The sequence below is a fragment of the Hippoglossus hippoglossus genome, chromosome 13 (genome assembly GCF_009819705.1).
Source record: "Hippoglossus hippoglossus isolate fHipHip1 chromosome 13, fHipHip1.pri, whole genome shotgun sequence".
Classification (NCBI taxonomy): domain Eukaryota; kingdom Metazoa; phylum Chordata; class Actinopteri; order Pleuronectiformes; family Pleuronectidae; genus Hippoglossus; species Hippoglossus hippoglossus.
Genome location: NC_047163.1, coordinates 2,357,673 through 2,382,621, shown reverse-complemented (window position 1 = coordinate 2,382,621; position 24,949 = coordinate 2,357,673). Strand labels below are relative to the sequence as shown.

The window sequence follows — 24,949 nt, the reverse complement described above, 5'->3', positions numbered from 1 at the left end:
CCTCAGCCCCCCCCCCCCCCCCTCTATTTCTTTATCTTGACACACACTTCCTCACCATCTCACACAGGAACCCCCGCCCCCCCCCCAAAACACACACACAAACACACACCCCTCCTCCTCCTCACGCCCTCAGCTGGCCTTCCTCCAAGCTGACACATCTGCAGCAGCTGCATCACAATCAGATCCTGTGGAGCTGAGTCAGCACTTAGTGTCACTGTTTATAACACATTCATTGAGACAGTGTCAAAACCATTAGTAGCTGTAATCACTGCTGACAGTTGTCATTTCAATTTGCTCGGATTCATGTTAAGATGCAGGAATCTGTCTTCCTTTGGTTGGAAGGATCAATTCATTCTGCCTTTATTTTTCTATCACTATTGTTTACCATTATTAATTCAGCTCATTAATCCAGTAACACCAAAAATAAATAATGGACTGAAACTGTAGCTCTGACTGGATCCATGTGAGTGACCCTCATGTTACACCGGAGTGTCAACAACACGTTGAGGATTAAAATGCCAGGGATTCCCCCGTCACCTCAATCAGCTGTCGAAGCTTTCAATGCAAAGAATGTCCAAATGTCTTCACGGTGTAAAGTGTGAGTCCGGTGGATGATTTATTTTGTCTGGAGGGTTAGTCGATGCGTTAAGATTTTATAAGACGACTGAATTAAGAGGAATAAGAGAAACAAACTGAAAGAATACGTCAGCAGTTGAAACTCTAACTAACAACAGTGACATGTAACTACTTTTGTTACTTTGTGCAAAAAGCAACCAAGTTTTCAAACTACAAATTCTGATCTTAGCATCGACTACAACTATGTCTCGTGCACTTTGACCGTAAAAATATGATCAAATTCTGTTATAAGCATCACTTGAACATTGACCACTTGAACATAGGTTACATGAAGATTATGAATTTTAAGAAAAGAACAGAAATACATAGAATTTAAAAAGAATTCAGTCCAGTGAATATATTTGTTGTAGCTGCACATGTTCAGGTGGAATGTGGCTGTTATTTGGCAGATTGTCTTGCATAATTTATGAGAAACAAATCCCAATTTTAATGAGAAGACTGCTGATATGTCTTTTTTTGGGGGGGGGGGGGAGGGGGACTCGTGGTGCCAAAACGTCACGAAGGTGAATCCAGATGTATTACTCTACCTAACATTTATTATAAAATGCATTTTTTCAAATTGTCATTGATAGCATGTGTGATTTGATCACTCAGTATAACATGTGTTGTTTTCCCCTGAATGTCATCAGGTCTAACATCACATTGATTTGAAGTGGTTGGCAATGCAGATCTATTCAAGCCCTCAGGAGATGTGTGTGTATTCGTTTCCCAATACGCAGCCAGTGTTTTGATGCACTTGAAGCTGCAGTGGAAATCATTTTGATGGCGTTCGGGATAGATTTCCAAAACTCACACGTGGTAAATTATAATCCAGGATTAGTGAATGTTTTGTCAACACTGGAATCCGTTTATGACAAATCGTTTAATCCCAATACGCAGTCAGTCATTAAACACATTTGAAGTGTTACTGACATATGTTGGACACTTAATGAATCATTTTCAGATGCATTTCTAAAAGGAAAAATTTACTTTTTAACACAAAATATTTCTTGTACTCCAGCACATTTCTTTTTTTACTCGTGCTTTTTAATTCTACAATGTAACGTTGACATCTCTCAGCCTCGTGTTCCGGCTGCAGGAGCGTCCCAGGAGAATTACAACACGTTCTTCATGAGAGAAACCTGCAGTAGAGCTGCACGTCACAACAGCAGTGCGATTGTTCACAGCTTTTACAGCCTATAGTCTGAAAACCCTGCATAACATTAGCATCCCAAATGACTTCAGACACCCCCGCCGTCTCGACCCCTGACCCTCAGATCATTGTCTCCTGGGCACACCCTTTAGCTGCAGGGCATGAGACAGGGGCGGCACAGCTGAGCTGAGGGGTCGGAGGCTGTTTAATCGGCTGGAAATGGCAGCTTGTCTCGAGCCCCCCCCCCCCACACACACACAGCAGCAGATTTGTATACACACCCCCTTGTTTGGAGGAGGAGGGAGTAGGGGGTGGGTCTCTCCCTGGTACATGCCCAGGCGAACATCCTCAGACAGACAAACAGACTTTGGCTGACAAGTGGTCAACAGTTAGATGTCGAGATAATGAATGTTAACAAGAGTCAAGACTGTAAAATGCTTTAATGTTTATTATGAATACTGTCAATTACTTGGATAAATAATATGATGTTAAGTGTTTCTTCTAAAAATCCATACATTTAATTTGGTCAATTTAGTTTGTTATTATAATATATTATTATTGTTATATTATTTTTTATTTACATTTCTTATCATCATCTCCATCTTCCTTTTTCTCTATATTAAATATATGCAAAATATATGAACAGTTTAACCCTGTTTTATTTTACAGTGGATTCAGTGCAGGATGGATGTGATGTCTAACGTCTGGACTGTTAGTCGTCTAAAGTGAGGCTGGATCACGCTTCTCCATCTGTACAGGAGTGAACACACACTAGTCACATAGCAGCTTCCCCTCTTTACTGTTTTGTGTTTTTACACTGAAACCTTCTGTCTTCTGGTTCACATTGTTTTGAAGCTCAGGTGCTCGTGTGATTGCTGTGATCGTTCCAACTGTTCTTTACATTAAGAGATTCCTTCATAACATACGTTTAATGTATATGATCAGGAAAAACTCACCAGTCTGTACAGAGAAAAAGCTTCAAGAATCTTAATGAAATCTAGAACCTTCCAAAGAAACTGGGTTTTTAAAATGAAAGTCACTCTCAGATGAAATTAAGCTGAAGCCTTGTATTTACTTAAAATAAGCTCTCTTCGTACAGCAAGAGAAAAGTGGATACTTTACCCGATCACTTGCATAGAATTTTAACCAGGAAGTGACTTTTTAACATCCAGTAAAGGACAAGAGAGCAGGATAAACCGGTGTTCATGACATTGGAATGTGGCAATTATCTCAAGACACGTGATAAAAACACGTCCTGATGTCAATACATGGTCGATGCAACCTGTGATGAAGTCCAGCATACCACAGCATCATCGACATTGTTTTTACTGTCCTGCAATGAGGACAGACAATGTGTGTGTGTGTGTGTGTGTGTGTGTGTGTGTGTGTGTGTGTGTGTGTGTGTGTGTGTGTGTGTGTGTGTGTGTGTGTGTGTGTCTGTGTGTGTGTGTGTGTGTGTGTGTGTTGGGGGGGTTGTTGCACACTGTAACCTGAGTGCAGCCATGCAATAGAGAGACGGCATGACGCCACCAGATAAGGTGTACACAGAGCTCTGAGACTATCCCTCTCTCTCTCTCTCTCTGTACCCCCCCCCCCCCACACACACACACTCACACTCACACACACACACACACACACACACACACACACACACACACACACACACACACACACACACACACACTCTGACAGGTAATCTATACCTGTGCAGTTGTGATAAGGATGTAAATGAGATGTGCCACCTTGTGTCTCACTCCTGCAGTAGAACCAGGTCGCTCCTCTCTCCCTCTTCAACAACCTGAAAACAACCTCACAACCTCGACATCGAACCCACTGCAGGACTGAACAACCTCAGTCGTTGTGTTAATGTGTGTGTGTGCGTGCATGCTATGATAATCATCCATCATAACTTTGTAGTTGACCTAACGAGGTGTATGTGGTGAATGTGCACATTGTTTAAGTGTAGTATGATTATCTGTGATTCTTTCCAGGGAGGAAATATAATTGCAAAAAGTTAAAAAAGATCTAAAACTGGGTCAGAGATGTTATAGCACATCAGTCGTTCATTGCTGTGCTACAGCAGCTCTGAGTTGCGTCATAATGAGATTGAAGTGACTAAACTGGGGATACTGGTTTTCTCACTTGTTGTTCAGTGCTGAATAAAGAGCTAAACACTTCTTCTTCAGGTAGATGATATTACCATGAAACGCACATTCATGTAAAACCTATCTACAGGGTATGTCCACAATGCAAATGACAGTGACTGTTGTGAATAAACTAAATCGTTTCTTGTTAGATTTTCATAAACATCCATCATGAGGATTGAACTCAGATAAAAAGGTTGTTTTTATCAGAGAAATGTTAACTGTAGTTTTGAACATGAATATGAGCTGAGCCTCTTTTTCATTTTATCTCTGATTGCTCACACCCAGCATCTCTATCATCCAATCAGCACACAGCCAGCATCACAACGTCAATCTGATAAGTTAACAGTGAGCTCTGGTCTGGCCCCCCGTCCACTCAGATAGCTTCTCTCTCACCTGTCGACAGGTGTGGCTTTGAGCCGACCTCCGGATCATGTGTTTTCTGACATCACCGGATGAGGTGAGAGGTCTGCCCTCCGCCGGCTCTCCCACCTCCTCTGGTGACTCTGTAGCAGATAATTATCTCAGCAGCTCATCTGTTAGAAGCAGAGGGAGGAGGGCTGATGATAAATAAATGAAGAAATTGAATCTTGAATCTGCAGCTTCGCTCAGCTTCACACATTTTGATAATGAGCAGCTCAAACGCCGGCTCAGCTTTCACTTGTGGGGACGCGACAGACGTCTGCTTCGGTTACAGCAGAACATCACAGAAATTCACTGTTGTGTTCAGAGGAAGAAATCTGATAAACAGGTTTATTATGAAGAGGTCACACCAATGTCACAGCATTACCTCATCCTGTTACCTCAAACTGAGCTGGACAGATGGAGCTAGTGTGTGTGTGTGTGTGTGTGTGTGTGTGTGTGTGTGTGTGTGTGTGTGTGTGTGTGTGTGTGTGTGTGTGTGTGTGTGTGTGTGTGTGTGTGTGTGTACGTACGTGCGTACTGCTCAGTCTTGTTCACTAGATCCCTGTTATGATAAGTCATTGTCAACAGTGTGGAGGAATGTGCATCTCCAGCAGATCAGGTCTCTTCACACTTCTCACACAGGAGCATGGGAACATGTCGATCATTTGAATAGAATTTACATACACAAATATACCTCATGATTTACTGCTGCGTTTGATGATTGGCTGTTCATGAAATTACAGTCTGATGCACCAATGTACATTTTGGAGGCTGTGTGATATTTGAAAAACCAGCAGGAGTCGTGGGATTAATGCAACACTGGCAGAAGGTTGTGGAAACATGCAACAACTTGAAATGATTCACAAACAAAAGTTCAGATATCTAAGAGCACAACTCAAAAGTAAAGGCGACAAAGACATGAACACAAGGGCCTGTGTTTATTCAGCCTTTACAAAAGCGTATAGGTATAAGCCTGGCATTTTTATAGATAGACGATATATAGACATAAAAAAAATGCAGAATAACACTCAACACCAACAACTAAACATTTTGATGGTTGAATGGTTGAAGTCAGCTGTAGTTGTTGAAAACCAAAGTTCAAATTATAATAACACAAACGAACAGGGATCATCATCATAAGCTTTATGTGTCTGGCACTTTAAGAAAACTATAACACTGGGAGTTTTGCTTACGTTGGCCTGAGGCAGATTTCAGGAGAGTTTGTTACGTTAGTGGATAACTCAGCTCTAAACTCAGCTCTAAACTCTGCTCTAAACTCTGCTCTAAACTCAGCTCTAAACTCTGCTCTAAACTCAGCTCTAAACTCAGCTCTAAACTCAGCTCTAAACTCAGCTCTAAACTCAGCTCTAAACTCAGCTCATCTCCACTGCTGCATAACAGAGCTGCTTGTTTATATCAACAAGACCAGCCAGCGTCACTTTCCTCTCTCCGTGATCAGAGCCTCGAGGGCTCTCATGTCTCCCCCCGGGGATGCTGTTATTTGGCTTTCACAACAATGAGCTCATCGCAGAGTCCCCCCCCCCCCCCCCCCCCCCCCCAGCATCCTCGCCTGCACTGAAAGAAGATCCATAACTCTGCTCAGGATAATTAAACGATGGTTAATGCAGCGAACATGCTGCTGCTGACCTGTATCACAGTCAGTCGATCTGCATCATAATTAATAAATCAGGAGACAAACTACGTGTGTATTTATATAGTTCATGAAGTAAGTAATAAATGATCAAATATACAGAAAACGTTTTATATTAAAGTTATATTATAGAAATACATCATATATTCTGTGCATGTGCTGCTCATGTGAACCATACTGTTCTATATCATCTAAAAAAGTCATGTCCAGTTACTTCACATCTTATCCTATGTTATTATGTAACATCATTACATCATTGTTTATTGTGTCACAACAGGTTGTGTGACCTCATGATATTTCACACACTATATTTGTTATAGTTTGATTCATGGCCCCCGAGGTCCTTTGAGCATTTACACATAGAGCCCCTTTAATGTTACATGTTTGGTTACATCAAATTAAATTCCTCCACCTCTGTCTCCACCTGTCTCCACCTCTGTCTCCACCTGCCCCCACCTGTCTCCACTGTCTCCCCCTCTGTCTCCACTGTCTGCCCCTCTGTCTCCACCTGTCTCCACCTGTCTCCACCTCTTTCTCCACCTGCCTCCACCTCTGTCTCCACTGTCTCCCCCTCTGTCTCCACCTCTGTCTCCACCTGCCTCCACCTCTGTCTCTACCTGTCTCCACCTCTTTCTCCTCTGTCTCCACCTCTTTCTCCACCTCTGTCTCCACCTGTCTCCACCTCTGTCTCTACCTGTCTCCACCTGTCTCCACCTCTGTCTCTACCTGTCTCCACCTCTGTCTCCACCTCTTTCTCCACCTGCCCCACCTCTGTCTCCACCTCTGTCTCCACCTGCCCCCACCTCTGTCTCCACCTCCGTCTCCACCTGTCTCCACCTCTTTCTTCTCTGTCTCCACCTCTTTCTCGACCTCTATCTTCACCTCTGTCTCCACCTGCCCCCACCTCTGTCTCCACCTGTCTCCACCTCTTTCTCCTCTGTCTCCACCTCTTTCTCGACCTCTATCTTCACCTCTGTCTCCACCTGTCTCCACCTCTTTCTCCTCTGTCTCCACCTCTTTCTCGACCTCTATCTTCACCTCTGTCTCCACCTGTCTCCACCTCTTTCTCCACCTGCCTCCACCTCTGTCTCCACTGTCTCCACCTCTGTCTCCACCTGCCTCCACCTCTGTCTCCACCTGCCTCCACCTCTGTCTCAACCTCTGTCTCTACCTGTCTCCACCTCTTTCTCCACCTGCCTCCACCTCTGTCTCCACTGTCTCCACCTCTGTCTCCACCTGCCTCCACCTCTGTCTCCACTGTCTCCACCTCTGTCTCCACCTGTCTCCACCTCTGTCTCAACCTCTGTCTCTACCTGTCTCCACCTCTTTCTCCACCTGCCTCCACCTCTGTCTCCACTGTCTCCACCTCTGTCTCCACCTGCCTCCACCTCTGTCTCCACCTGCCTCCACCTCTGTCTCCTCTGTCTCCACCTCTGTCTCCACCTCTGTCTCCACTGTCTCCACCTCTGTCTCCACTGTCTCCACCTGCCTCCACCTCTGTCTCCTCTGTCTCCACCTCTGTCTCCACCTCTGTCTCCACTGTCTCCACCTCTGTCTCCACTGTCTCCACCTGCCTCCACCTCTGTCTCCACCTCTACGTTGGCAGCAGGTCCCTTCTGTATGTCCACAGGTGATGTGACAGGTAAGCAGCTCTAGTTTCACGATCCTATCAAGTGATTAACAAATCCTGTGTGGTCATTACTCAGTGTTCTGCCTAACAACAGAGTAACTGTTTGTTTTGACTGCGTCCACTGAAACTGGGTCACAGGACGGTCGGTTATCTGTGTGTGTGTGTGTGTGTGTGTGTGTGTGTGTGTGTGTGTGTGTGTGTGTGTGTGTGTGTGTGTGTGTTTGTGTGTGTGTGTGTTAAAGCGAGAGAGACGGAGACAGAGTGAGAGCATGCTGCACTGTCTGTGTTACCGTGTGTGTCTGTGAAAGTGATATGTTAAAGCTGTAGAAGCAGAAATATTGTAGTGTTTTTATTCTGCTAACTTCAGTTATAATCAATATTTTACATCAGACATTTAATTCTCTTTACTCCCCATCTTGTAAAAACCCTGTAAACATCCCACTGTCCCCTGTAGACACATTAAAAGAAGACATGCTAATCATAACTATTTGTGTCACTACTGAAAAGGACAATGAGCGTCTTCTCACCTGTGTTATTATTCTGTCCAAATTCAACCATCACTATTGAGATACTATCCCTTAATACGCTATACTTATATCTTTATCTTTGAACAGAGCTAACTTTTGTCAGTTGAACTGCTAATATGTTCATGTGGAAGTTAAAGTGACTAAAGTAAGGTTTGAAGATTTATAGAAACTACAGAGGGATGGCATGACACTAACTACAAGATGAGAGAAAACACAGTGATGATAGGAATAATATGGACTATGATGCAATGTACTAAGCATGGTATAATAATCAGCTAAATGAAGAAGGCCCACCAATGGCTGCACGTCTTGAGGAGGCTCAAGCGGGCTGACCTGGGTTCCACATCTGTTCCACATCTGTTCACAGGTGTGTGGTGGAGAGCAGCCTCACACCGTGACTCACTGTGTGGTGGAGAGCAGCCTCACACCGTGACTCACTGTGTGGCTGAAGAGATTCCTAGGTTCTTGTTTTCTATTTCTTTGCAGCTTCTCAGGACCTCAGCACTTAGTTTCATTCCCTGTCATGAACCTCATGTTCTTGAATGACAAGAGATCTTCTAGAATCTTGACTAATAATAATAACACAACACAACAAACCATAAGATAAGATAACACAACACAACACAACACAAGATAATACAACACAACATGTGGAGCGTCACTGACCTCGTTACCACGAGGTCAGGTTCGTTAGCTGGCTGCTCTCGCCATCTAGTGGACAACCTACGAACTACACTTCCCCTAAAACTACGTTAAATCACCGGGTATTTCTCGCTCTCGTTGTTCAACACGTGTGTGAAACATTAATTAAAACACGTTTCTGTTGTTTTAGTGAATTAACAGAGACACAAACTGACCGAGTCGCGGAAAGACGGCGCTGCCTCTTTAAAACCGCCGGGCTCTTTATTTGGCAGGAAGTTAGCCGCGGCGCACAGGAAGCGGGAGAATGAGGACACTCTGAGGCGCAGGGATTGGCAGAGAAACGTGAGTTCAGACATTACTGTTGTTCCAGCTCCTCCTGAGAAAAGGTAACAGCACAAAGGCACCAGCTTAACCCGGGTTAGACGTGTTAGCTCGGGTGTGGATGTGGTCGTGGTCCGCGGTGTGTCGGTGCGGCGGCTCCCCCGGGAGGGAGCGGAGGGAGCGGGGGGGGTTCGCAGAGCAGCTCGGTGCTAACACGAGTCCACAGATCTGAAGGATCAGAGGTTTAAACTGATCAGTCCTGGTGGTGTTGTGTGTTGCTGTGTGTTGTTGTGTGTTTTATCAGCTGATGTGGCTCCGGTGACTTGTTGTTTGTGTGTCTGTTACACGCACACAAGCCACACACACACACACACACCTGAGACCTGGGGTCTGGTGAGGGTGGGGAGGAATGAGTCAGGACCCTTGAAGAAAGTGGGACAGCTGATAATTGTTTAATACGATTAAGAGTTTGAGGATCATGTTGTTTTATCGATGGCTTGAAAATAGAATTTAGATTTTAATCTTATCAGAGGAGAATGTGACGTGTTAGCAAGTCAGACCAGTAACCAATCAAATCCACCTATTGTGACCCCACAACTGAGGGATGTCCAGTTGTGTGTTTTATTTTAAGTGACAACAATAATGATAGAATTAAAAACAATTGCCATTCAATGAAATCATTATATTTTTCAACTAATTGGCATTTTATAGAAGTTCAATGGATGAAATAAGCAAATGAATCCATATTGCAAATCACTGTTAGCTTTAGCTTTATATTTGATCGTGTTAAAGCAAGAAACAGATTCATATTTGACTGGTTTCCACTGCAGCATCAGCATATTCTTCTTCTTGTTCATTACAGGAGGAACACAAAGTCAGCCACCTCCTGTATGAAGACAAGTCAGAGGCAACTATGGTAAGAGAGGAGAACACAAAAGATGTTTACTCGTTGGTAAAGTTGATGTAAACACAAAGCTCTTCGTTCACCAAGTCTCAGCATGTTAAAATGTTATTTGTGTTTTAGTGCTTCATGTGGTCCAGATTGTATCATTTAGAACAAAATAGCCTCCTCCTCATTCCAATGCTCTCCTCCTCTTCCTCCTCCTCTCTGCCAGTCTTCAGTGGATCTCAAGACGAAGGAGGAGAAGGATGCAGAGTTGGACCGACGAATCGAGGCTTTGAGGAAGAAGAATGAAGCTCTGGTTAAGAGGTACCAGGTACGGAGATCTTGGATTTGATACACAAAATAAATCTTAGTCCCAAATAAGTCTTTTCAGCAACACTCAACATACTGAAAACCTGCTTAGGATTCATATGGAGTTTGGATTTGGGAAACATCTTTAGTTTCATCTCGCTCATTCTCTCACTTGATCTCAAAAGGAAATCGAGGAGGACAAGAAGAAAGCCGAGCAGGAGGGCATTGCCATCACAACACCCCGGAAACCCCGTCCCCACGAGCCGGAGACGGACAGGAAGAAGACGGATAAGGAAAACTTCACTGTCACAGTTGACCTTTCTAAATCAACAGGGGTAAGATGTGATGAAGATCCCAAACTTTCTAAAATCACTGCTCCTTCAGCCGACTCATCCCTTAAAACTAAAGTGAAAACACAGTGAGTGGATGTTTTATGAATATTGTGACGCATCTTTCCATCATTTGCTTTTGCTGTGTTGGCTGTAGAGGGGATACTTTCTTTGTTTATGATGATCCTGCAGACAGATGACGCAGCTTATGAACTCTGACAGATTCACATTATTGTGATCAGTTTACAAACCACACACCTGCTTCTCTGACCACCATGTGTGTGTGTTGCGTAAAGAGAGAACGTCTCAGTTTGAATTTACAAACAGAGCTTAGAAGATTGAATCAGGTACAGTAGCATAACAGCTGATTCTAGTGCAGATTGAATCTTTGTTAACTTATCCAAGTTAGAAAATGTCCTGGAAAACGAGCTCTGTGATCTGTTTGAGTCTTTATGTTGAATAGTTGCATGTTTCTAACCAGCCCCCCCGTGGCAGGACAACATAATGGTGCTAGTCGGCTCCAGGTGAATATATGAGCATCGCTAACTGCAGACTGTTCAACCTGCAGATTACGAGGCAAAGAAGGACTTGAAGAGCAACATGGTGGCGTCTGCTCCACATGTGTCTCTGTCAGATTAAATATTGATTCAGGGTCAACGGGTCAACGGGTCACAGTGACTTCATTGGTCTGTTAAACCTTTTCTGAACTGTTGAAAAATCAAGGTCTCTTCCTGCCTCCCCCCCCCCCCAGCTGCCCTCTGAGTTCATCATGTTGTATTTTTGCATAATCCACAGCCGTGATTAGTCTTTTGTACCAGTTCTTCAGACTGAGTGTGTTTTTAAATTGACAGTACAGAAAGTGATTGTCCCCAGTTGGCCACTACATTGTCAGAGCTCACAACCTTTAATCTCCATCCAAATATAATTTGTTGGATAAAATCTGATGAGTTGTCGTGTGAAGAGTCCGAAAGTCAATAAAGTTTCTTGAGAAATAATCAGATTTTCAAAAAATAAGTGATTGGCAACATGGTATATAAATGAAACTCAAACCAGAAGAGTGAACACTTTAACACAATATTTAAATTGTTATATTTTGAGTGTTAGTGGATTGAAATAAGTGACAAGAAAAACAGGAATTAGAGATAAATATTATTGAAATTCTTCTTTTCTACTATTTTAAGATTAGAATGTCCTGTTCAGACCCCCGGCTCCACATGCTGACTGAAATCAGTATAAGACAGTTCTATGACTGTTAAGGTTTTGTACATACTGTAATTACTGTGTGCGTCTCCTGCAGGAGAAGAGAGTCGTGAATGACTGGAAACCTGGAACCCCTCGCGGCCGGAAGACGTCAGAGGAAAGCGACGGGCAAAGAGGACAAAATGACAGCAACAGCCCCCCCAGGAGGATGGGGTCAGGACGAGTAGGTCGGGGAGGACAGAGAGGAGGAGGAGGAGGAGGAGGCCGCCCAGAGAGGAGAGAATGGGAACCAAGAACACCCAGAGGTGGAGAACCTGGAGAGTTGGGTGGACAGGGACGCAGAGGAGGAGGGAGGAGAGAAAGAGGAGGAGGAGGAGAAGGTAGAGGAGGAGAAGGCAGAGGAGACGGCAGAGACGGCAGAGAAGGCAGAGGAGGAGGGGGCAGAGGAGGAGGAGGAGGCAGAGGAGGAGGAGGAGGCGGCAGAGGAGGCAGAGGAGGAGGAGGAGAAGGCGGAGAAGGAGAAGGAGAAGGCGGGACACCAGGTGGCGTGGACAGGAAATCCCAGGTACTGTATGTGTAGACGAACCACTACACAAACCTACTGTTCTTTACTGAAACTGCATCGGAGGAGCAGGATTACTTGCTTTTTTGAAGAGTAAAGTTTTAAATATATAAAAAATATTTTCTTCCTGAGTTGTTGAATCCTGCCTCATCTGACTCGGACTGTTCAGGCTCAACACCAGTGTTCACGTCCTGTGTTTGTTTTCTCTGACAGGAGTGGGAGGAGAAGAGACGACAGAACATTGAGAAGATGAACGAGGAAATGGAGAAAATAGCAGAGTACGAGAGAGGACAGCGGGTATGAGAGTCACTGTTTTTAAAAGATAATGTCATGTTTTAATTTATTAGAGGACTTGTAAAATTGTGTTGCTTTTAAATTTCTCTTTAGATCATGCAAACCCACCGACACTTCAAATATTCCTCCCTTTCGTTGCTTTTCTCAGAATCTGTCTTTGTTGATTATTAATAACATATTTGACTTCATTGATTAACTTCAATCAGCACCAGTCATATTTTCCTTTTCCTATTGTCCATACAAGTAAAGCATTGGGAATTGTGTTCTACATAAAAACGACTTAGGCTTTAACTATTTAATCACAACAAGTTGTCTTCATAAACATTGAGGGAACTGATCAAATGGGACAGTAACATTTAGAATTTCTCCTCTCAGATGGACGGTGACAAGCCAATCCGTAACTTCCTGGATGACCCGAGGCGTTCAGGTCCGGTGCCTGACATAGACCGCAAGGAGGGCAGCAGGAGACATGTCCGAAACTGGGGAGGACTCGACTTTGACAACGTAAAGACGGGAAATGAACTGGAGAAGGAGTGGACTGTGAGTCATGTCATTCTTTAAAAACAGGTTCTAAAAACTTAGTTCATGGGCTTCATACTTATGCCAGCAGGATTGTTAACTTGTTAGTGTAACATTACTCATTTGTCTCACTTTGTGAACCCTCCTGTGTTTACAGAGTCGAAGACCTGGTCCCAAGGGCTCCGTGGACATGACCATGTCCATGACCGGCCGGGAGAGAGCGGAGTACCTGCGCTGGAAGAAGGAGCGTGAGCAGATCGATGAGGAGAGACTAGCGCGCCATCGTAATGCCACAGGCCAGTGGAGACGAGAGTGGGATGCACAGAAGACGGATAACATGTGAGGAAGCGGAGGTTTGAGAAGTGTTGTGATACGTGCTGATCCTCAGACCAGTCACTGCTTGTATTTGTGCACATTTTGAGCATTTTAAAGTCTCGTCCACCCTCCACTAGGTGGGGCTGCAGCCCTGGTAAACAGCAGCCTCCTCTTTTCCTAATGCCTGAATGAAAGCAGCATGGTGTAGAGTAGGACAGATGAGATTTCATTAGACCAGGGCAGTCTGGCAGCATTTTGGGAATGAAAATAATGTGTAGGCTTTGTCAAGGCTGTGCGTTAACCTGCGAGTAAGAAAGGCTGCTGGAGCAAGCAATACTAATGTTAGCCACTCCAAGCAAACTACTATGACATTGTTATCATAGTGTTTCCCTGGGGCAGGGTTCCACAGTCTAAACTGTCCCACCACAGATCCATAATAGAGTTCACTTAGGGTGAGGGTACACTCTGGTGGACAGGTCACCAGTGTGTTCAAGAGGGCCAACGTATAAAGATGATTTAAAGTCTGACATTAACCCAACTCCAATCGGCATGTCTTTGGACTGTGGGAGGAAGCAGCCTGAGGACGATAGAAAGTGTTTGGGTGTTTGTCAGTAAAGATTAAGGTGACGACAGTGGCGTGAGGAGAAGGACACACTGGTGTGTGTGCTTGTGTGCTTGTGTGCTTATGTGCACCGTCTAACCCAGCGGCTGTTTTCACAGGTTCAAAGAGGACCCATATGCGGCTGCAGAGGGGGTCACATCCGAGCAGGGCAGCAGGAGAGGCAAGTACACACATACACATACACACACACACAACTATGTGCTGTTGCTTTGGTAACACCACAGATGGCACAACCCGGTCAGCAGCAGACCCTCGATCAACCTCCACCCCACCTTTCTGCTCGTCTGACCCAATGTCACTGTCACATAAACACATCACAGGGCACAACGTCATCTTCTGCCTCCAGCTAATTAAGGCTGTTATGTAAATGGCAGTTGATTAACCTTGTTATGTAAGTAATTGTGGTATTTCCCTTGAGTCCAATTTAACCCCTTAAGCCGTCGTGGTACTAATTTAGAGGAGCAGGTGAGGTTTTACAAGTGATAAAACGGCTTCACTATTTTATTTTCCCATCAAGCAATGATGTTTGGTCTGAAGCACGACACACCAGAGTCACAAATTCAACACCAAGCGTTCCAGCAGTACTGTGGCAATTACAAATCAACATTGTGTTGCTTTGATTTACAATAATTCATGATTTGTTTTTACTTTTTCAGTCAGATATTATTACGAATATTATCGGGTTTTCTAATAAACCTGGTTAATAACCTCTAAAGCTCTAAAAAGTCTTAAAAGTAGCTTTCAGTAAATCTCCTGATTTTGGACCCTGTGCTGCCCAGTAAGCCACAAGGACCTCTTGTAAGTTTGTCATTTGTTTGATTGAATCCATTAAACCAGTTTGCTCGTACCTCAGTTGAACAGAAAGTGAAAGGAGGGTTCATATCGACCACACTCCAGTCTCAGGGTTTTGTTTAGAAGTTGGCTGTACAGCTGTTTTGGATTTGGCTAGAACATCTATAAAGGTTTGCTCATCTTTCCTTGCGGCTGGAAACACTTCAGAAGCGTCTGACACCCCCGCACATGCTCACCTCAGGATGATGAACAGATTTTGTAAATACTTCTTAGCATTTCGTTGTCTTCTCTGGATACCTTGTAGGGGATGTTTGTAGGTTCTATGGCCACAGATCCACCAGAAGCTCGAATCACGTATGCAGATCTGCACCAGGCAGACACACACACACACACACATACACACATACACAACTATGTGCTGTTGCTTTGGTAACACCACAGATGGCACAACCCGGTCAGCAGCAGACCCTCGATCAACCTCCACCCCACCTTTCTGCTCGTCTGACACGATGTCACTCTGACACATCGTCACATAAACACATCACAGGGCACAACGTCATCTTCTGCCTCCAGCTAATTAAGGCTGTTATGTAAATGGAAGTTGATTAACCTTGTTATGTAAATAATTGTGGTATTTCCCTCGAGTCCAATTTAACCCCTTAAGCCGTCGTGGTACTAATTTGGAGGAGCAGATTCAGACGGACCCCAGTGTTCCTTCAGGGCGCTGACTGACTCTCACCACTATCATGTCACCACAAACTGGCAGAAATATGTGTACAACATTTATCTCATAAATACTTTTTACAAAAAAGTACTAGTAGGTTTTTAATTCACATTTTTTTAACTATCAAATATAAAAAATGGCTGCTGTCGATCACAAGAGCAAAGCACATAAATATTCATAACTTAGCTCAAGTAATAGTTGAAGTTACTGATTTGAATTTGAAACCCAAGCAAAAAGAACGTGAGGCTGTAATGTCCCGATGAGCTAAATGACATGATGTTGCTTGTGCGTGTTGGTAATTTCAGTCGGTCATCCGCATGATAGAATCATTTACTGTGGGACTGAGGTGATCCCAGGACACACGTGTCAGACACAGAGCAGCAGAACAAGCCGAACTTTGTTTGAGTGACTTTTAATGCTGCTCCTCTTTTCTACTGGTTGTTTCAGGCTTGAAATGCAAATGTACGAACTGGACGTCCAGTTTGGAGCAATATAACAAAGATTGTGTTGACGGCAGTGTTTTAAGTTTTGCTCAAGTGTTTAGAAAAGTTTTAGTGACCTTGACCTCATTTCAGTGTCGCGCATACATTTAAATCTTCAGATTTTGGCGTAGTGGCAAGAAGTTTACACGGTTAAAATGTCTCTGCTATATTTTGTTTGTCATGTGTGTGTCTCAGATACACTGAAATTTGTATGTGTGTTTTCTCTGCAGCCCGGGGGCGTAACTCTCGTGCAGAGCCTCGGGGCAGGGCCTCAGGTTAGACACAGCATGGGACTGAGTTTACATTGTGTGCGTTGGTTTTGTTCCATGTGTGTCTGAAGCTCAACAGCTGCACCCAGAACCCAACTCACCCCTGACTTACAGACCTGACCCCCCCCTCCTGTCAAAGCAGCCCCTGTAGAACTAACTCAAGTTTGCACCTTTGTTCAATCAGACTGGTTCACCTTCTTTCAGAATCTGCTGCTCAAACGCCTACCACAATTATTTGTATTTGAGGTTTTACAAGTGATAAAACGGCTTCACTATTTTATTTTCCCATCAAGCAATGATGTTTACTTGATGTTTGGTCTGAAGCACGACACACCAGAGTCACAAGTTTAACACCAAGCGTTCCAGCAGTACTGTGGCAATTACAAATCAACATTGTGTTGCTTTGATTTACAATAATTCGTGATTTGTTTTTACTTTTTCAGTCAGATATTATTACGAATAGTCTCAGGGTTTTGTTTAGAAGTTGGCTGTACAGCTGTTTTGGATTTGGCTAGAACATCTATAAAGGTTTGCTCATCTTTCCTTGCGGCTGGAAACACCCCTGCACATGCTCACCTCAGGATGATGAACAGATTTTGTAAATACTTCTTAGCATTTCGTTGTCTTCTCTGGATACCTTGTAGGGGATGTTTGTAGGTTCTATGGCCACAGATCCACCAGAAGCTCGAATCACGTATGCAGATCTGCACCAGGCTCTTCTGAACTGTGAGAAGGTTCAAAACAAAAGCTGAGAATGAATTCAAATGCTGTTCAGTCCTGGTTTATTCCAGTTCTGTATCTTTAGAACTGGAGTGTATATTACAGGTTATGACACATTACACCTGCCCCACATTACAGCCTACACTTGCTTTGGCTGCGTGTGTGTGTCTCTCCACATCGTACGTGTGTGTTTCGGTTTCTTTTGTTTCTTCACCATTTCTAATTTCTGGAATGACTCGAGTGTCCTCTTCAAAGCCCCGGGAGGCTCTGTTCAATCTCCTCATCTTCATCCTCTCAATTCTTTTCTCCTCACTGATCCCTTCATTTATTTTGTGCTCATAGCTTTCTCTTCCTGACCTTTCTTTTTATATCACATCCTCCCCTCCTCTCTCTCTCCGTCGTGCTTTTATCCAACTCCCCCCTCACATCCACTCCCCTACTGAAGAATTCAGTCTGTGACCTTCTCCCTCTTCACCTCCTCTGTCTTCTGTTTCTCTTCCCTCTTTCCGCTCCACATCTTCAATCCTACACCTTTCCATTCTTTTCTCTCTTTCCTTTGATTCTCTACTTCTCTTTCTTTTACAGCTTTTTATTTTATGCCACCTTCCATTCTCAATCACTTATTTTTCTGTTGAATCCTTCCCATACTAGCGTCATTTCTTTCAACATAAATTCTCATTTCATTCTCTCTTTTACTTCAGAAGAGAGATGAGTCATATGTCGTGTTGTAACTCAGATTGTAACTGTAATACAAATTCTAAATTACACCTTATTAGGCATTAAAGAGAGAGAGACTGAAGCCGTGGAACAAACATTCACAATCTCGTGATTAAATAACTGTGACACCTCCACCTGCAGCCTGTTGAGCTCATTTACACACTGTATCATGGAAGCCTGCAGTTCTCTTCAAGTTTCCTTCCTTTCACATACAATGAAGAAATGAAAGTGGAAGAAACAGAATGAGGCGTCAGATCTTCTCTCTTTCCCTCTGAACAGATGATTGATCTGTAAAACTGATAGAAACACATCCAGCTCCTGTCTTCTCTTCTTTCTCTCTGCCTTCAGATCAATTATTACAAATAAACTTTACTCTCAACATTATTGTCCCCTCCAGATGACAGTAAGCGACCGCCCAAGGAGTCGACATTTGGTGACTTCCTGTCTCAGGGCAGGACCCCGGGGCCCCGAGGGGACCGTAGCAGAGGGAGGGGCCGAGGACAGAAACAGAGCTACAGGTAAATCTGACTTCGTCCGAACAGCCTCAAAGTCTCTTCTCCTCTCTGTCCAAACATTCAACGTTCGGATTCAAACCATTAAAACATGAAAGAGGTAATGAGGAAACACCAAATGCTGTTAAACAAAGAAAGACAAGATGATAATGGAAGATAATCTGAAGAGGATAAAGTTAAAAGTTAATCCTCTTACCTCTTTGTTTACTCAGTAAGCAGCATACTTGTGAGTGTTTGGGCTTTTTTGTTGTTGTTATTTGTGAGTTTGGTGTTGATGCACATCAAACCTCTGACATCTCTGGATGCCTCTGACAGCATGCATGACAACCGCTGGGAAGGAGAGAAGGAAGAAGAGGAGGAGAAGGAAAAGGAGGACAAGACGAAGAGAGAAGAGAGGACGAAAAAGAAGAAGGAAGAAAAACCCAAACCTTCCCCCCCGCAGAAGGTAAAGAGCTTCATCTGGATCAGTAATACAGGAAACAGTACCTCACCGTTAACCAACGTTTCATAACAATAGGTCTAGCTCTGAATTTAAAATCAATATTAAATCACTCTTTTAGTCATGCAAGTGGCCAAGTAATCAGTTACTGCAGGTTTAAGATGGCAAACTTTTCCAGTCAACCCCTCTGTCCATTTCTCTCAGGTGGAGGAGAATAATGCAGATGGAGAGGAGGACGATGACTGGGAAGATGCCAGCGATGGAGAAGACGAGGATGAAGGGAGCGACTCAGAACATGACTCCAGGGGCAATGAGAAGAAAGATGCTGGGAAAGAAAAACCAGCCAAGAGCAAAGAGAACTCCCCTTTGTCTCCCACGCCTCGTTCTCGAAAGACGTCAGTGGGAAGCCCCAAAGAGCAGCGAGCACCCAGGCCGAAGGTGCACATCCCCCCCCCGACCGCAGCTCAGGAGTCATCAGAGGGCGGCAAACCCCTCAGCCCCTTCTGCCCGCTGGAAGGCCACCAGCCTGTGTCGGACTGGGGAGAGGAGATGGAGATGCTGTCACCTCGGAGCAGCATGGGAACAGAGAGTCCCTTGAAACCCCCCAGTGCTGAGTCCAGCCCCCCCCAGAAGAAGGCCCAGGAGCACGAGGACGAGACGGAGAGTCAGGACGTCGGCTCCAGTGAAGCTGCTGAGCCACGGAAAGAGGAGGAAACAGGTGAGATACTTTACCCTGCACCTGAGGCCTTATATGAAATGATTACAGTGATATTCTTCAGTATCTTTAAAGCTGTGAATCACGGCTGTTGTTTATTTATTTATATATATATATAAATAAATACACACACACACACACACACTTTTTGTGTCCGACTCATCTTATATTAAACTGGAAGGTGAGAAAATCTGAATCCTATAAAAAATATACTGTAGTTTTTTCAGTAGAGGGAAGTCCTGTCCCTCTCCTCACTGTCTGTTGAACTTTCTCTCTGCTCATTGTCTCATGTCTCTCCTGCATTTGTCTCAATAGAAAATTGGTTTGAGACAGAAATGTCTGTTTGAAATGTCGCTCTCCTTTTCTGTCTATTTGATTTTCCGTCTCGTGTTTGCTCGACTCTACTTGTGACTTATCTTTTTTCTTTTTCCTTCCTAACCCTCTCTCCTTTCCTACCTCCTTGTTGTCTTCTTTCCTCCCTCCTCTTCACGTCCTCTCCTGTCCCCTTCCCCCTCTCCGTCTTCGCCTGCTCATAGACGTCTCCTCTCCTCCAGAAGAGTTTGAGACCCAGCAGATTGTGATCGTGTCAGAACCGGAGTCCGTCCCCACACACTCCCCCGCTGCTACACCACCTGATGCCACCCCCTCTGATATTTCTGTCCCAGCCCACTCTGAAGTCAGTGAGGCTGCTGTGACGGACCAGGATTCACCTGCTGCTCCGTCACAAGGTAATAAAAACCCCAAAAGAACAAACCAAAGCTGAGACCAATGCTGGACTCAGACTACAGGAGTTGATTCGGCCCCCCTGAGAATCGGAGGAGCGATCTGCTCTTGAACCTTGCTTGGTACCAATGTTTGGCCCAGATTATGTGATAATGTGAAAGGTTACAGAGTCATTCTTAAACCTTCTAAACTCGCTGCAGAATCATCAGGTAAGAATTCATCCTCTGAGGACCATGAATGAGCTGCCATCTCTAAAGCAAGGCCACCGCTTCAATTGATTTACCCCAAATTACCTCTGAGAATTACAGAAGTGTTTATGGGTTGTTAAAAAAAATAGTGAAGAGATTAATTGAAAAGATCATTCTTGTTCTTTGACAAACCAGACTCCGCCCCCTCTCCTCCTGCCCTGGAGGCCAATGAGAGCTCTTCTGAACCAGCAGGAGGGAAAGAGGACGACGCAGCGCCGGCTGAGACCAGCGACTCTGAGACCAGCGACTCTGAGACCAGCGACTCTGAGACAGAAGAAACAGTGGAGGTGTCCCCAGAGCAGGTGTCCCCAGAGCAGGTGTCCCCAGAGCAGGAGTCCCCAGAGCAGGTGTCCTCAGGTGCGGTCCTTATCAGTGACTTTGAGACAGTGACGTACTGTAAGAAATCCCCTGCTCGTTTCTAATGTCCTTTCATGCTTCACTTTTTTTGTGAATGTGTTGGTTTGATAACCTCGCCTTCGTTTTCCTTGTCGTGGCGCTCTCATTCTCACCGCTTGTTCCTGCTTGGTGGCATGTTAAACCCAGAGATTCATACTCTCATGAAAACACAGCATTTTGCCTGATCCTTGGATCTGACACGAGTCTCCTCCAATCGTTCAGGACCCCTTCTTTTGTTTGAAACTGGTCCTGGCTGTCTCCCTCCTCCTCCTCCTCCTCCTCCTCCTCCTCCTGTGATGGACTGAACTCTACTAACTCCACCTCCTTTTTAAATTGTGGTGTTTGCTGCCCGTATCCCTCCTCTCCTGTTGTGAAACCTGTTTCCATCCTTTTACCGCTGTGATGAAAATACCTAAGTGCTGCATGGAGTCCTGCCTGCATCACCAAACCCTGATGTACAACCTCTCTTTCCCTATCCTCTGCTTTTTAAAATTGTCTGTCAGTTTGGACTAGAAAACTGTTTCATATTTCATATATGAAATATGATGAAATATACAGTAAAAACGGACATTGGGTTGTGATGTGGCTGCTTTTTCTGCAACCTTCTGTTCTGTCTGCTTCCTGTTGAGCTTCTTGTGTGCTGGTTCTTTACCCTCCACTCAGAACTGGTTTCTCTGCAGGGCTTCACTGATCATGTTAACGGCTTAAATCAGAGGTTCCCAAACTTGTCAGCCCCTTTTATATTATATTTGATTACTGGAAATCAACCTGCGACCCTCCTTCTGTGTGTCATGACCGTCCAGGGGCTGCAGACCCATGGTTTGGGAACCACTGATTTTAAGGGTGCCTTGTATGTTTGAACCTGAATGTATCTTATCTCCCCCGTTGAAAAACTTCTTCTTCCTTAAGTTTCAATCCATAAAAGAACTTTATTTTTACTGAGTCCTAGATTCTAAAAAAAGGAAACAAGCCTGTCCTTAAAATGACGTCACATGAAATGAACACTAAGTGAGTACTTACAACCAAAGCACCTCATAGGACCGTGAATCATTAGTGCGCCATAAGTGGGAATTGAATTCACCCGCCCTGGTTAGAGGCGGCTAATTGAGACACATCACCACATCAGCTCTGTTTGTGCTGCTCACTGTGGTTTAAACGGAGCTAAGTGTGTGAACCACAGACTGGAGGAAGTCGTCTCATTATCTGCTCTTCTCACAGCCACTTTGTGAGAAGAGCACATGTTTTTTCTAAAACAATGTTTTCGATATCGACTGGTTCCACTGCTCGTCTTAGTGTGCGACGGAAACCAGAAGAAAACTGATTTAGTTTTAAACCCTAAACATAGAAATATGTTTAATGAGGCAGTGACCACTGCAGTAAAAGTTGTCATTTAAAGTGCCCATATTTTACTTTGAAGGTTTTCCTCTTTACCTAACTGTGTCATGTGGTTTTTTGTAATTGTAAGTTACAAAGGTCAAAGTCCACACTTAAGGGATTCATTATCTCCCACAGAAAACATGAATCTGTTTGTGGTTCTGTCTACGTCTCCCAGTAACGTGCACTGTGGGCTCCCAGCGGCTTGTTCGGTGCAGGAGCTCTGGCGACGTTGTTGTTGTGTTTACAGCTGATCAGGAAGCTCTGGCTCAGGGCTGTGGCTTTTCTGATTGGTTGGCTAATTACCTGATTTCCCTCAGAAATCAATAAAGTATTTCTGATTCTGATCACAAAGTAGAGGGCCAGCTGACCAATCAGAATAGATAGCGCTTTTGCAGAGGCGGGCCAAAGGCCAGATCAAAGTATTTTTAGACAAAGGGTGAAATGAGGCGTTGCAGCCGTGAACGGTTTGAGACAAATGATGCGTACTTAGAACATCACAGAATGTAAATCTGTTCTAGTAGATACTTTAGATAAGTTGTCTTCAAAGGTCAAAAGGAATTTGAAAAAGGTTGTAATAACCACAACATAAGAACCTGAGTCCCAGTTAAAGCTTGTGGTTTGTTGTGGTTTGTTGTGGTTTGTTGTTCGGAGGAGCAGTTACAGCTGGAACAGGATAAATGATATAATGTCATATAAAGATGATTTCATAATAGTAATTCCCATTAGCTGCTGTCTCTTGGACTCGTGCCTCGTCGAGTTGGATCCAGCTGAGACTGATGGTTCATGTATGTGTTGAACTTTCTTCATGTTTATTCTATAACGTGGAAAACCCAGATGAGGGCGACATTCTAATTATACAGAATCCTTTGGTGTAAAGAGCAACGCTGTTCATTTAGTCCTGTGACGTCTCCTTTGTGTTAACCAGCAGAGGTCAGATGAGCTCATGCATGTTCCTGCACACACACACACACACACACACACACACACACACACACACACACACACACACACACACACACACACACGTCTGCTGATGTAATTGTGACCGTGTTAGTGTGTGTGTTGGTGCCAGGGCGGAGATCAGGAAACCAGGGAAATTAGAGGCACAAATACGTTTTTAAAAGGCTTTTCGGAGGAAATGAGCCGCAGCCTGTCGAACAGATGACGGAGCAGATAGAACAGATACTGTCTGAAGTCTGATTGAATTAAGTCACGTGATGTTTCTGAAGCTCCACAGTCGAGCGTCTGACTGTGGATGTGAGGAACGAGGTGACTCACTCCAGTATCCGCAGACGCCCCATAAAATACAGGAAGACGGCTCCAGTGGTCGTTAAGTCGGTGATGGCACAGTGAGAAATGAGCTATTAGACACATCTGATTGGTTAACTCTATTTTCCTGGTTTTAGATCAGTAACACTTTAATATCTGAGGCAAATGAGATGTACAAATAAACTAGAATTAGAGGTGAGTGAATATTAAATGGCCGTGATTAACTATAACATCTAAAATGCTTCTATTTATGTTTCGAGGCCCCTCAGGGTTCACCACTAATGTAATGTTCTAAAAATATTATCCAAACTATAAAGAGACACGTTGAGCAGTTTACAGGTTCACTCTGTCTCTTCTGACCATAAAAACGTAAAATCAATTTTTTCAAATTTAGGGCGACATCAAATTCTTATTCCACTCTTTATTGATCAGTGTGTGTGAGTTGGATGAAAAGATCGATACGATGCGACGAGTCGTTGAGCTTTAGAGACGCTCAGGTGGACGTCACCTTCAGACGGAGTCGGGCTCACTGTTCAGTCCTCGGTCTGACCTGCTCAGCTAAAAGATCTCACTCCCTTAAATGTCAAAGTTTTCCTGAATGACAGAAACTGCTTACAACAAGTTGTCAGATACCGGATATCTTCTTTTATCTTAATCAGATATAACTGTTCAAATTGCAAATATTGATTTGATATTTTATTAGTTATTGAATCTCTTCTGAAACGTCTTTCAGGATGAAGGATCAAAGTGTTGATTTGTGACTTAAAGATCAGGATGTTTCAGTTATTAGTATTATTCAGTATTGATTATCGGGCTCTTAAGGTGATTACTTCTGCTCATTCAGCAGCAGAGTCGCTGAATGAGCAGAGTGACGACAGTAACGCTGGAGGAGGAGTCACAGAAAGGATTCTCCAAACAGGTCACGGTACCGTGATGTGCTTTGGTTGAAAGCATTTGACACGATGACACAGAAACACATGTATGACCCTGCACCACCTCCTCCACCACCTCCTCCCTGTGTTTGTACCAACAGGCTGAAGCTGCTGGGAGCAAACACACTGACTTCTGAGGAGGAAGGAGAGATGACAGGAAATGGAGACGAGTGAAGAGCATCGCACTTCTCATCACTGGAGCGACCGTCACACGTGTAATTCAGAATTCATTTAAACATCAGGAGGAGGAGGAGGGATTGAGCATCACCATCATGAACAGACATTTTTTCAGCTGAGATGTTTTTAAAGTATACTTTGGATCAGTGGGTCTGATCACCTCTGGTTCTCGCTTACTCTGTTTAAGTTTTAAGAAATCAAGAGTAAAATGTCTAAAGTTTTTGTTCTTGCATCGGAGTCTCAAGGTTTTCTGAGCTGTGTCCACAGGAGAAACCACAGATGATCATTAAAGACGTGCTGAGGATGGATCTCTGCACGTCGCCCTCTGAGCTG

At 44.1% G+C, this 24,949-nt stretch overlaps 3 protein-coding genes and 1 long non-coding RNA gene across 9 annotated transcripts in view; 3 read left to right on the top strand and 1 right to left on the bottom strand.

Annotated features, from left to right (window-relative positions):
* Window positions 1–24,949, top strand: part of LOC117773272 (spectrin beta chain, non-erythrocytic 1-like) — a 750,817-nt gene that overhangs the window by 241,589 nt on the left and 484,279 nt on the right. The gene's annotated exons all lie outside the window — the stretch shown is intronic.
* Window positions 1–24,949, top strand: part of si:ch211-14c7.2 — a 432,059-nt gene that overhangs the window by 283,051 nt on the left and 124,059 nt on the right. The window lies entirely within an intron of this gene.
* LOC117773332 lies at window positions 3,495–9,015 on the bottom strand. Its single transcript, XR_004615907.1, has 3 exons — window positions 8,983–9,015; window positions 4,309–4,448; window positions 3,495–3,566 (listed from the first exon to the last, which is right to left on the bottom strand). It is a non-coding gene; the product is annotated as an uncharacterized LOC117773332 (long non-coding RNA).
* On the top strand, window positions 8,980–24,941 carry ccdc9 (coiled-coil domain containing 9). Of its 6 annotated transcripts, none has more exons than XM_034605069.1 (18): window positions 8,980–9,109; window positions 9,951–10,004; window positions 10,204–10,305; window positions 10,469–10,618; window positions 11,910–12,377; window positions 12,588–12,671; window positions 13,044–13,208; window positions 13,345–13,526; window positions 14,223–14,284; window positions 16,353–16,397; window positions 18,226–18,346; window positions 18,656–18,785; window positions 18,984–19,497; window positions 20,031–20,222; window positions 20,601–20,684; window positions 20,715–20,752; window positions 20,798–20,822; window positions 24,541–24,941. In XM_034605069.1, exons 2-18 carry the CDS (start codon window positions 10,002–10,004, stop codon window positions 24,543–24,545), a joined length of 2,370 nt encoding a protein of 789 aa, XP_034460960.1. In that variant the 5' UTR covers window positions 8,980–9,109; window positions 9,951–10,001; the 3' UTR covers window positions 24,546–24,941. The 6 variants fall into 6 exon arrangements, with proteins under 6 accessions (XP_034460960.1, XP_034460962.1, XP_034460959.1 ...); XM_034605071.1 differs by having other exon boundaries at window positions 20,715–20,767; window positions 20,813–20,822; XM_034605068.1 differs by having other exon boundaries at window positions 20,715–20,782; window positions 20,813–20,822.